The following is a 12208-nucleotide window of genomic DNA, read 5'->3' on the forward strand; positions in this document are numbered from 1 at the left end:
ATACACACCTGAAAATGTATCAACTCACAAAAAAATATTAGTTTGTTTAAAAAAAACAAAAAAAGTCAATCCAAATTTATTGGGATTACAAAAATAACAGCACATTTCATTAACTCAACAGCTCAGAGTTACCAACACATCCAAAGATATGAAGCATCTTTCAATAAACTGCTTCCTGCCAATACAAGTCTCATGACATTAAAAAAGAAGTTTATTTTCATATTTACAGAAGAAACATGCCGACTGTTTCTCAAAATTCTCTTTGGAATTAATGGGCGAGGCTATTTTTAAAGTCAGGGTACATTTCAAACTGAAGAAGGTATTTTAGAAACATCTCACGATGCACTTTGTTTAATACCAATGAACAATTCTGCATCTTCTGTGCTTTTATCGCAGAGCATCTGGAACTTCCACCTACAAAAATAGGGGGTATTCTTTCAATAAAAACAACACAAGTGATAAAAACATCCCTAAGGTATGCCTCTAGCAGGAACTCAGATATAGACTGGATGTTGCTACCTGGCATTAAAAGTGTATATTACGAATTGGGTTTGAAACCACTGGCAACTCTATGGTAAGCTTTTTGACAAGCGATGGGTCCTTTTTGGAATGCAGATTGTACTCCCTGTTTGTTTGTTTTTTTATTAAGGAAATCAAGATTTTTATATGGTGGGTGCCCTTCACTGGGCCTGGCCCTCAAAGGACCTAAGACTGGTGCCCAGGCACGTGTCTCAAAGGGAAACTGCTCAGCAGTGGCCTGCCCCTGAGGCTGCAAACTTGGTGTGCTTGCTCCTGCGTGTTAAAATAGCAATAAGTATTTTGGGGCGACTGAGCCCGGGGCCTGCTCGTGGGGTACTCACCCGCCTTAGCCGTCTTATGCTGCTCCCCCGAATCGCCTCCATGAGGTTGTCATGAGCTGACCTCTGCGGGGTCGAAGGTCGGGAACTCTCCTCCGCTTTCTTCTCCTGCACCGACCTCAGGGAGTTTTTTATTTCCTTGAGGAGGTTGTTGGGCTGTTTCTTAACCTTCTTGCCTCTCTTCTTTTTCTGTCCGTTCTGTAGCGCCCGCTGGGCGCTCTCCTGCTGCTTGATGACTTCGGCGATGTTGCGGGTGATGAGCTTCTTCTCCGGGAGCGGCGGCGGCGGCGGCGGCGGCGGCGGCGGCGGGGGGGGAGCGGCGGGCGGCGGGGCCGCGGGCGAGGCGGGGCGGCTCCGCGCGGGTTGGGCCTTCTTGGGGAGCTTGGGGGACGACCAGGGCGACGGCCGGGGAGACGCGTAGGGCGAGGAGCCGGGCGTGCCCCGCTGCCAGGCCGCGGGCCGGAGGCCGGGCCCTCCGTCGCCGCCCTCCTGCTGCTTTTGCTCCTGCATCCGCTTCTGCCGCTGCTTGTCCATGTTGCGCGTCAGGAGGCTCGTCATGCTCATCCGCGGCCCCGGGAGCTCGAAGTGGTAGCCGAGGCGCAGCAGCGTGGTGTTGTCCTTCAGCAGCCGCACGATCTCCATCTCCACCTGGCTGCCCATGATGTGCCTCTGGTTGTGGAAGCGCAGCTCGGTGAGCACCGCGTTGTGCTGCAGCGCGCGCACGATGGCCAGGATGCCGCGGCCCGTGATGAAGTTGGACTCGATGTTGACGCTGGCCACGTGCCGGTTCACCTGCAGCATGGCGGCCAGCGCGAGCGCGGCGCTGTCGTCGGCGCGCGTGTTGGCCAGGCTCACGGCGCGCACGGCCGTGTTGCGCTGCAGCGCCTCGGCGAAGCTCGCGAGCGTCTGCGCGCTGATGTTCTCCAGGTTGTTCAGGTTCACCTCCGTGGTGCCGGGGTCGTTGGCCCTGACCTTGGCCAGCACGTCCTCGATGACCGTGGGGTTCCCGCTGGGGTGCGTGGCGGCCGCGGGCTCGGGGTGCCTGCCGCCGTGGCCGTTCGTCAAGGTGATGTTCTCCACTTGACTTTTAAATGTCTTTGGCCCGGAGCTGGCGGAGTTGGCACCGTCGTGAGTCACGGCTCCATTGATGCGTTTCTGGTCTTCAGCCGCGCTGTCCCCGCCGTCGCTGTCCCCGGCGTCGCCGTCCCCCTCCTCCTCCTCCTCCTCCTCCTCATCCTCCTCCTCCTCCTCGCCGCCCTCCCCCTCCCCCTCCCCCTCCGTGGACACCTCCTCCGAAACCTCGCTGTTACTTTCCGTGAAGACGAGCTCCTCCTCGCTCTCCTCTTTGTCGTCTTCTGCAACCTAAAGAGCAGGGGTCACGGTTAAGTTTGTCGTTCCCGAGCACGTTCGCTAAGTTTACAAAGTGACAGACGTGGCTTCACGGCAGGGAAGCCCTGGAGGGCGCGGGCCGCGATCTCACGGGCCTTAAAATTTCCCACCCGTGGGCGTGAACATTCGCCGCCTGCCAATTATAAAATGCTTGTAACCGAGATCTGCTTCTAATTAAGTTAGCGGGTTATTTTTTCGTTATTAATTCAGTTATTTACAGCAAATTTTGGCGAATACTCCATACGTTGGGAAAAACACTGTAGCCATTTCGTGGACATAAACATTACATGTTGACAACTGTAGTCTGCATATTTGAATCCAAGAGTCCCCGCTTGTGAACAGCGTTGGGGAAATGATTAGCACGCGGTCACACGGAAGCGTGCAAGGTGACTGGTTCTGTTGTCCTGTGGGTGACTTCCTGCGGCAGCTTTAACACCTGCCGGTCGATGTTGCGACACGTGCTAAGCGGTGCCCCAAGTGGGTGCATGTGTTTACTCAAGGGACAGGTGAACCCACGCATTTACTAGACCTCTTCAGTGTAAACTTAAAATTACAGTAATACATATAGAAAACTTTTCTGTGAAATTAACCTTTCATATGTACTTAATTTTAAGTACACAAACATGTCTGCATAAGTAAAAACAAGTAAACTAATTGGTCAAATTTTTAGCATATGTATTCGGAAAATTTACTTTATTATATAACCAACTTCTGGCTTTAATGGACACCCCCTCGCCCAAATTAGTCCATTATATCGAGGTTTTACTGTGTGTGCATATATATATATATATATATATATATATATATATATATATATAATATTTATACACATATATACATATGCCACATCATTATGTTGTACACATAAAATTAATACATTATTGTATGTCAATTATATCTCAATAAATAAAAAAAGAAAGAAAAAGTAACACATGGCAAGTAATGCAAAAATATATAAGGAGAAAAGTTAATCTCCTATGTGACCAACACTAACATTTCATTGAATAACTTTCAACAGCTTTTTTAAAAAAAATTCTTTTTAATTTCAGAGAGAGGAAGGGAGAAGGAGAGAGAAATAGAAACATCAATGATGAGAGAGAGTCATTGATCCGCTGCCTCCTGCACGCCCCCATGTGCCCTGACCGGGAATCCAACTGTCACCTCCTGGTTCATAGGTCGACGCTCAACCACTGAGCCACACCGGCTGGGCTCAACAGCTTTTTCTACAAACGTTTCTTTTGTTTTCTGCAGAATAAATATTCAGAACTCAATTTATTGAATTAAAATTTACTATCATTTTGCCACTTTGAACAAATAAATTGGAACTTCAGCTTTGGAAAACCCTTGATAAATTTTTTATCCTCTTCACTACTTACTCTGAACTGCTTGACACCTCGCTTTACTTACAATTTAGAAAATTCAACCCTCCCCTCTGGAATCACCCCTCACCCCTTTGTCCTTGCTTACTTCTCCATCCCAAACAAACAAATGGCAACAAAAACATACAACATGTTACTGGCTTTCTTTCCTTGAAAGTTCAAAACTTTTCCTAAAAACTGTCTCTCAGCAGATGTGACAGGAGCCAGGTGCTGTCTGCCTCGGCCTGGCTCAGTGTAGACAGAGGCAAGGGCGTCATTTGCTTCTCCAACATTTGTCTCCCTCTGGGGTAGAGCCTGGCACAGGTTCTCCAAGCCCCCACACCACCTGTGAGCTGTTGCTGACCCTGTCCCCGCTCAGGAGAAAGCAGCTCAGGGAGCAGGGCTGCTGTCAGGGCAGCAACAGGTCAAAGCTGGGCTCTGTGCAGGAAAACATTGAGGTCACCCTTTTCAGCAAATCAACTTGAAATCTCACGCTAGCGCCAGGTTAAATGAGACGGACTGCAGAAACTAGACTCTAACCGTAATGACGAACAGCGGGGAACAGGAGAAAATCTTGAAGCAAGCCATTGCCTCAGCCCGATGGTCTTAAATTATTTACCGTGTATCAATTATGAAAGACTTTCAGGCAAACACAATTTCGTTCTATTTTTGTCTCTTCTGTTTACAAGACTCTGTACTAAGAAGTCCAATTGACTCCTGTCTTTGTCTTGCTATCTTTTCTGGTTTTTTTTCTTTTTAAAAAAAGCCCTTGCTGGCCTGGCCTGGCTCTGTGGTTAGGCATCAGCCAATGCGTCAAAGAAAGGGTCACAGGTTCGATCTCTGATTCCTGGTCAAGGGCACATACCTGGGTTGTGGGTTTGCTCCCTACCCCTGTTGGGCCATGTGCAGGAGGTAACCTCACATTGATATTTCTCTTTCTCTTTTTCTCTCTACCTCCCTCCCCTTCTACTCTCCCCGAAAAGCAATGGGAAAATATATATATATATAATAAATTGGAAATTGCTGACAGAGTTCAATTTTCCCATGTTTCTCCCCTGTCCCCAAAGGATTCTTCCCTTTACATTGGCAACTTTTTTTTTACCCTGAGGGCGCCTACTGCCTGAGGCATGTGGAATGAGCTTTGGATAACACTGTGCTTGTCTCCAAGTTTGTTTGCCCAGTTGCTATCACAAAATAGCCTCCAGTTATCCACTTGTTTGGAGTGGCAGGCACCAAGTGATGGCCTGGGGAAGGGGTCAGCCACTCCTGGGATGGCTTGTCTAGTCTTAATTTACTCACTTCTTCAAGATCAGGAGGGATAGGGACACTCTGTGTGTGTGTGTGTGTGTGTGTGTGTGTGTGTGCATGTTTAGCTGTTTCCATATTTGCAGGAAAGGGGCCTGTCTCAAAATTCAAGGTATAGTGCCTTCAATGCCACCCTTAAATTTTATCCACTTTGGTTTTAAAGAACTTTAGGCTTTATCTGCAAGAGATGCCCCTCAAAACGCACTTTCTCCCAGAAAGCTTTCTTTGACACCACCTGAAATCATCTTTGCGATGCAATCCCACGGCATTGCACTCCCCCCTAAAAAGTGCCTATTTTAATAAGTTGTTTGTCATTTTTCCCAAAATGCTGTTAGCAGGGTGAAGATAGTGATCATGTCTGTTTTGTTCACGTAGCTCAGTTCTCAGCATGTAGCAGGGACTCAAAAAATATTTGCTTACTGAATGGATGTAAAATGACATTGGCTAACAGCCTCTGAGTCAGGACTAGGCCTAGGAGAAAAGTACTGACAGGGCTGGGTGGAGGGTAAGGTACTGGTTTGCCTGGGACTGAAAACTAGCCTAGGAAGCAGGGTTTTTGGTTCTAAACTCTAGATAGTCCCAGACAGTCTGAGGTGGTTGGTCACCCTGGGTGAGGGGATATCTAGGAGAACAACAAAAGGGAGAAAAGTGTTTAGAGAGGGGAGGTAAGAGGATGCAAAAAAATCTGCCTACTTTCTAAATTATTTCAGATCTCCTATCTGCCACTGCTCTGGAGTTAACCCTGATCCTTGTGAGAATGGGGGTGGGCAGGTGGGGATGCAGTGAAGCAGTGATGTGTACCGTTTCTCGCCATCACCTCCCTGGCACCATTACATGATCAGGGAGGCAAGAGGCTTGGTCTCCTGTTCTGTTCTGGGTCTACCTGTAAAGAGCTGGTTGACTTCAGACAAGTTCCCTCTGCAGGGGGTGGGGCTTCTCAAAGAAACTCCAGGATAGTTGAGTGGTTCTCAAACTGTAGTGTGTGTCATAATCACATGCAGGGCTTGTGAAACCAAAGAATGCTGGGCCCCACTCCCAGAATCCCTCGTTCAGCAGCTCTGAGGGAGGGTAGAATTAACAGTTCTGAAGAGTTCCCAGATGATGCTGATGGTCGGGCACCCACATTTTGAGAATTGTGGTCTTTGTGCCAATAGAACTTGGTTTGAATTTCAGCTGCTTTTAAATTGTTGTTCTCAAATGTGTTTGTTTGTTTTTTAATTAAACACTCAAATGTGTTTCTTAACCTCTCTTAATACTGAGTTGTCATGTGCATAAGGTAAGAATTCAATGAAATAATGTGAGTGTGCGCAAGCTAGGGGAGCTAGAGCCTTGGTCTCCAAGGTCCCCTGGAGGTATTTAGTGTAACATAACTTTGTGTGAACCCAGGGGGCAGAGGCTGTCATTCAACAGGAGTTGAACATGATTTTCATAAGTTTTTATAGAGCCAGTAGCCTGATAACAAAGACCCCCATCTCCTTCTCCTGGCAGTTACTGTGCTGCTCCACACTTACGCTGCCATCCCCCACCCACCCATCATCCGCTTTAAGCTTTTTCCTGTGGTGGGAATGGATTTACACTCTCCATCAGCGAGCTTCTGCTCCACACTCCTTGTGACTACAGAGACAGCTGGCCAACAAGCAAAGCGTAGCGGGAGAAAAATTAACTAGCCAGAAAGGAATCAAAGTTCATCAACACAGCAGCCTCTCTAATTGACTTGATAAGCCATTGGCAGGGATCAGCAAAAACTTTGGCAGGATCAGGTGAGTTCCATCAACAGCTGACAACAGGCTTTGCCCTTTGTTTCCCACCAATCTCAAGACATTATGACATTAAAATGCCTTTGTTGGGTTACTGTTACAATGACTGTCTGTCCTGGATCTTCTGAGTCAACTTTAACCTTTTTATTAAGGAAATCCTTTAATAACTATAATAAAATGTCATATTTTATGTATTTTAAAACACATTCCCACATCAGGAAAAAGAAAAAAAGACCTCTAAAAATTATGATTGTGGAGGAATTGACCCTAAATCCTGGCCAGCCATGTGTGTCCTTCTTTATCACCTCCCCCTCTAGCTCTTCCATGCAGCGGCCACCGTGGCCTTGGCAGACACTAGCCTGATCCCAGTGACCCTTCCTGCAATGATTGACATGGACAAAGCTCACACGTATCTTGCTACAAATGTGGCCCACACACCCTATCATCAAGATCATCTAACAGCGCCTAGATTAGTACTGTGGAAGTCTTTACTGTTGGCTTCAAGCCATTTTGGTTTTAGATGATTCCAGTGGAGTACAGAGGTTTTAAACTATCGCTCCTGACCTGTGTTCTTCCAGAAATCCAGAAATTGGTTATATTAACATTACTATTTTCCCAGAGTGTAGTCGTTTGAACTCCTTCTTTTAATGATTCATTTGGCAAATTTAAAGAAACTGTTTACTGGGCAGAGAACAAAAGCTTGATAGACCTGTGCTCTAATATAAGTACATTTCCTGGCCTCAGAATCACTATTGTAAAGTAGGAAGAAATCTTAGAGGCCATCTACACAGGCATGCTTAACCTGGGCCCTCGTGTGGGTTTTGGATGCATGTCATCATTCTGAAATTCTGCGTAGAAGTTTGTGTGTGTAGGCACAAGTACACATGCATTTTCTTAAGGAGAAGGTCCATAACTTACCAGAACCTCAAAGGGGTTTTGGTTCACACACACATGATAAAACCACTGGCTCCCACTCCCTCAACGGACAGATGGGAAAGAGAACCCTGCAGAAGTGACTCTCTGTTCAGAGTCTAACAACTTAGGGACAGAGAAGGGACTAGAAATAAGGTCTCCTGACCCTCAGTCCCATGTAATTTCCTACCACTCCACACTTCTTGGTATTGGAAAAAAAAGAAGTATTTTTACTGTTGCCACCATCACCGTCAAAGCAACAAGAAGACCCATTTTTGTCTTTATAGAAGAAAATAAATTTACTTAACTGATATATATATACACATATATATACACACACAGATATATGTAATATGTATATATATATATGTATAATCTCAGAAACAGGTACTATGCCACATCCTCAACTTGTAACTCAAATCAGGCTTCCATTTGGCAAAATATCTAAACCTACGCTTTACTTGTGAATTGTTTTCTTCTTGAAGATTCCATCTTTACTTAGCCAGTTACAGGGCCCCGGCCGGTCCTTTCACATATCACTGCCGCCTGGGTGGCCATGGACATTACCGGCTCCCCCAGCCTGAGGCATTTTTCAGCAGCAGGTTGGAAGGCGGAGAGGGCCGGGCCGGGGCCGGGGCCGGGGCCGGGGCCGGGGCCGGGGCCGGGGCCGGGGCCGGGGCCGGGGCCGGGCGGGGAGGGGGCCGGGGCCGGGGCGGGGGGCCGGGGCCGGGGCCGGGCGGGGAGGGGGCCGGGGCCGGGCGGGGGCCGAGGCCGGGCCGGGGCCGGGGCGGCCGGCAGCCCCGCAGCCTACCTTCGCGCACTGGCCCAGCCTCTCCTGCTCCAGCAGCTGCCGGGACTCCTTCTCCCAGTAGGCCAGCAGCGCCTCCCTGCTGAAGGTGCCCGTGGGCGTCTTCTCCGTCAGGCTCTTCTGCCGCAGCCCCACGGGCAGGCTGCGGTCGGGCTCGATGTCCTCCAGCTCCCTCTCGAGCTCCTTGAGCTCCTCGGCGGACAGGGAGGCGAGGAGCTCGTCCTCATCGATGGACTCGTACTTGCTCAGGCCCCTCCGGTAGCCGAAGGTAGACATGGCCCCGCCGCGCGGCCCCGGGGCGCGGGACCAGCCTGGCAGCCGGACGCCGGGGAGCCGGGGCGGCAGCTGGGCCCGGGCGCCTGCGATAGCCTTTTAAGAGCGTGCTGGGCCGTGACAGTGCGGCCCGGGGTGAAGGCATGGGCTGTTTTAAGCATCAGACGTCAGCTAGACATTGGAACACGAAGAATGTCACATCAGTGGTGGACCGAGGCCTCCGGCCGGCGGGATTACTCAGGCGCGGGCCAGGGCCGGATTTAGCCGAGCCTGACAGCCCGGAGCGCGGCCGCCTTTGTATTGGACCAGGGGGGTGACAGCCACTCGCCGCCACACCGTGGCCGTGAAAACACTCATTATAATCTCAGGGGCTGGGGTTGACCGCTCCTCAGCTCTGTGAGCAGTTACCCAGGTTCTAGAAACATGCTGGGGTGGCCCTGGTGGGACAGGCGGCGATGATAACAGAGCACTGTAGATTTTTTTTTTATTTTATTGCATTCTGTAGTTTGCAAAGCACTTTAGAACAATTTTCTGAATCACAACAAGTCACGTGAGATGACTAACATTATCCTCTTTTCCAGATTTTGGCAACCAAGGCTCCGGGAGATGAAGTGGAAAATTTGAAGTCAGACAGCCAGACTCAGAAGTGGCTCCTCCACTGCACCAAGTGGCTTCCCTCTCACCCACCCAGTATTAGTAAACACTGAGATTCACAAGGAAAACTCTGGAAAGACAAATGATAATACTGAGTGTGATTTATTAAGAACGGACACTGTGCCAGCCTAGTGTTAAGCATTTTCTATATTTCATCTCATCTAATAATACAGTTCTGTAATGTAAATATTACCCATATTTTACTAATATGGACTCAGAGAGGTCAAGTAACTAGCCCAGGGCCACAGAGCTAAGACATGGTAGAGCTAGAATTTGCACTCAGGTTTGTGTGTGGGCTGAAAACTGAAGAGAAACCAATTCAAATTTGTATATATGCTCAAATTCTTATGAACGTGATAAAATATATAGTTTATCATTTTTTAAACATACCATTTTAACACAGAGATAGATAAATGTCTGTTGAAATATACATTCATCAATACATGTAATATATATGATATTTTGTTTATATATATTCAGCAGCTGGTGAATGCATAAAAATATTTGGGTCGTTTCTAGGTATGGATTACTATAAATAATGCTGTTGTGAACATTTATATGCAAGTCTTTGTGTAGTCATGTGTTTTCATTTCTCTTGGGTAGATAGGTATGTAGTTGTGGAATTGCTGAGTTATATGGCAAATGTACATTTAACTTTTCCAGAAACTGACAAACTATTTTCCCAAATGGCTGCACCAGTTTACATTTCCATCAGCAATGAAGAGAGTTCTAGTTTCTCCACATCCTAATTTGTTATTTTTTTTTTCTGATTATAGCCATTTCAGTGGGTATGAAATGGTATCTGATCATAGTTTTAATTTTCATTCCTCTAATAATTAATGATGTTGAGCATCATTTCATGTGTTTGCTGGCTCTCTTATATCTTCTTTGGTAAAATAGTTATTCAGATCTTATGCTCATTTTTTAAAAAAATATAGCTTTATTGATTTCAGAGAGAGGAAAGGAGAGGGAGAGAGAGAGAGAGAAACATCAATGATGAGAGAGTCATTGATCGGCTGCCTAGCCCACAACCTGGGCATGTGCCCTGACCGGGAATTGAACCCCGATCGCCTGAATCCTTGGTCGACGCTCAACCGCTGAGCCACGCCTGGCTGGGCCTTATGCTTATTTTTTAAAATGGGCTGTCTCTTATTGGGGCATATATTTTTCATATATTCTGTACTTTATCAGATATATGATTTGCAGATATTTTCTCCCATTCTGTGGCTTGTCTATTGGTGTCTTTTGAAGAGCAAATGTTTTTAATTTTGATGAAATCCAGTTGATTATTTTTTTCCTCCTATTGCTTGAGATTTTGGTGATATAAGAATCTCTTCCTAGCTCAAGGTCAGAGAGAATTACTCCTATGCTTTCTCTTAAGAGTTTTATAGTTTTAGGTTTTTATATTTAGGTCTGTTACCCATTTTGCTTTAATGTTTGCATATGTGTAAGGTAAGAGTCTAAGTTCATTCATCTTTTTGCATACAAATATCCAACTTTCTTAGCATCTTTTTTTGAAAAGACTATTAAATTGCATTGGTGCCTTTGTAGAAAATTGTCCATAAATGTTGGGGTATCTTTCTGGACTTTTCAGACCTGTTCTATGGGTCTGTGTCTATTTTCTTATGCCAATACCACATGGTCTTAATTACTGTAGCTCTGTCGTATATATTGAAATTGCAAGTGTAAGTCTCCCAGCTTTTTTCTTTTGCAAAAACCACTTGGCTAACTATTATTATCTTAACTCATTACGGTGTACTGCTTCCAAAAATAACTACAACTCTTTTCAGTGATACTGAGAGAGATGATTATAAAATTAGAAATGATGAGTTCATTGGATTTTTTTATGGCCCGTAGCTCATACTTTTGTGTAGCTTCAGTGGTAACACATCTTTTTTTAATGTGAAAAAGGTTTGGTTTTTGGAAATGATGTCAAATCGTTATAGCCAAATCTGGTGAATAAGATGAGTTATTCATCTGTATAATGATATTTTAGGTGAAACAATGAACAGTGATTAAAACTATATAAAAACCTATGTGTATTTTGAAAAATAAGATGAGAAGAAAATAAATGAAAATGATAGCACAGATTTATTTCTTCAACAATTATGTATTGGCCCATATGATATGTGCAAACTTGGGAGTATGTTTATGTACAAAAAAATAGTGGAATTGTATTTTACTCTCCTTTCTTTCTCTCTCTTGTTTTTAAATTTTCTGTAATATTTTAATATGGTTTATATTTCACAATTTATTAAACCCACACTACATGTCAGATTCTATTTCAGGTGCTGGAGATAATGCAGTGAAGAAAATCGACAAAGTCTCTTTCTTCATGGAGCTTACATTCTAGTTGGGGGAGACAGACAATATACAGGGTGTCCCAAAAAATGTATACACACTTTAAAGCTGATAGCTCAACTTTGAAATGAAATGTATGTTAATAAACACTGCCTTTAAAATTATTCAAAGTGTGTGTGTATATTATTTTGGGACACCCTATCTCAATGACCAAGTGATACAGAACATATCAGACAGAAGCTCTATAGAGAAAAACAGAGCAGAGAAAGGGGAGAAAGGAGATTGTGGGAATAATATTTCATGTAGGAAAGGTCCTTGTAATAATGTGACATTTGAGCATAGACCTAGAAAGTAAGGGCTTGATGTGTACAGATTATAGTACTAATTTAATATGATTATAAAATCACATTCTCCAGGTATTCTTAGAATCACAGATTATCAGAATTCAAAGGGACTTTCAACACATGAATCCTCTCTTTATCACTTCTGTTAAGTGGTCCCCGAGTGTTTGCTTGAATACTTTCAGTGAAAATTTTACATTACCAAAAATTCATTCCATCGTTGGATGGCTCAGTCATTACAAAATTCTCATTT

General features: G+C 45.4%; 1 protein-coding gene across 1 annotated transcript; it reads right to left on the minus strand.

Annotated features, from left to right (window-relative positions):
• Positions 1-310: 310 nt before the first annotated feature.
• On the minus strand, positions 311-8662 carry LMOD2 (leiomodin 2). Its single transcript, XM_087821396.1, has 3 exons — positions 8390-8662; positions 861-2219; positions 311-414 (listed from the first exon to the last, which is right to left on the minus strand). Exons 1-3 carry the CDS (start codon positions 8660-8662, stop codon positions 388-390), a joined length of 1659 nt encoding a protein of 552 aa, XP_087677522.1. The 3' UTR covers positions 311-387.
• Between the last annotated feature and the right edge of the window lie 3546 nt (positions 8663-12208).

The sequence above is a fragment of the Miniopterus natalensis genome, chromosome 10 (genome assembly GCF_054644295.1).
Source record: "Miniopterus natalensis isolate mMinNat1 chromosome 10, mMinNat1.hap1, whole genome shotgun sequence".
Taxonomy (NCBI): domain Eukaryota; kingdom Metazoa; phylum Chordata; class Mammalia; order Chiroptera; family Miniopteridae; genus Miniopterus; species Miniopterus natalensis.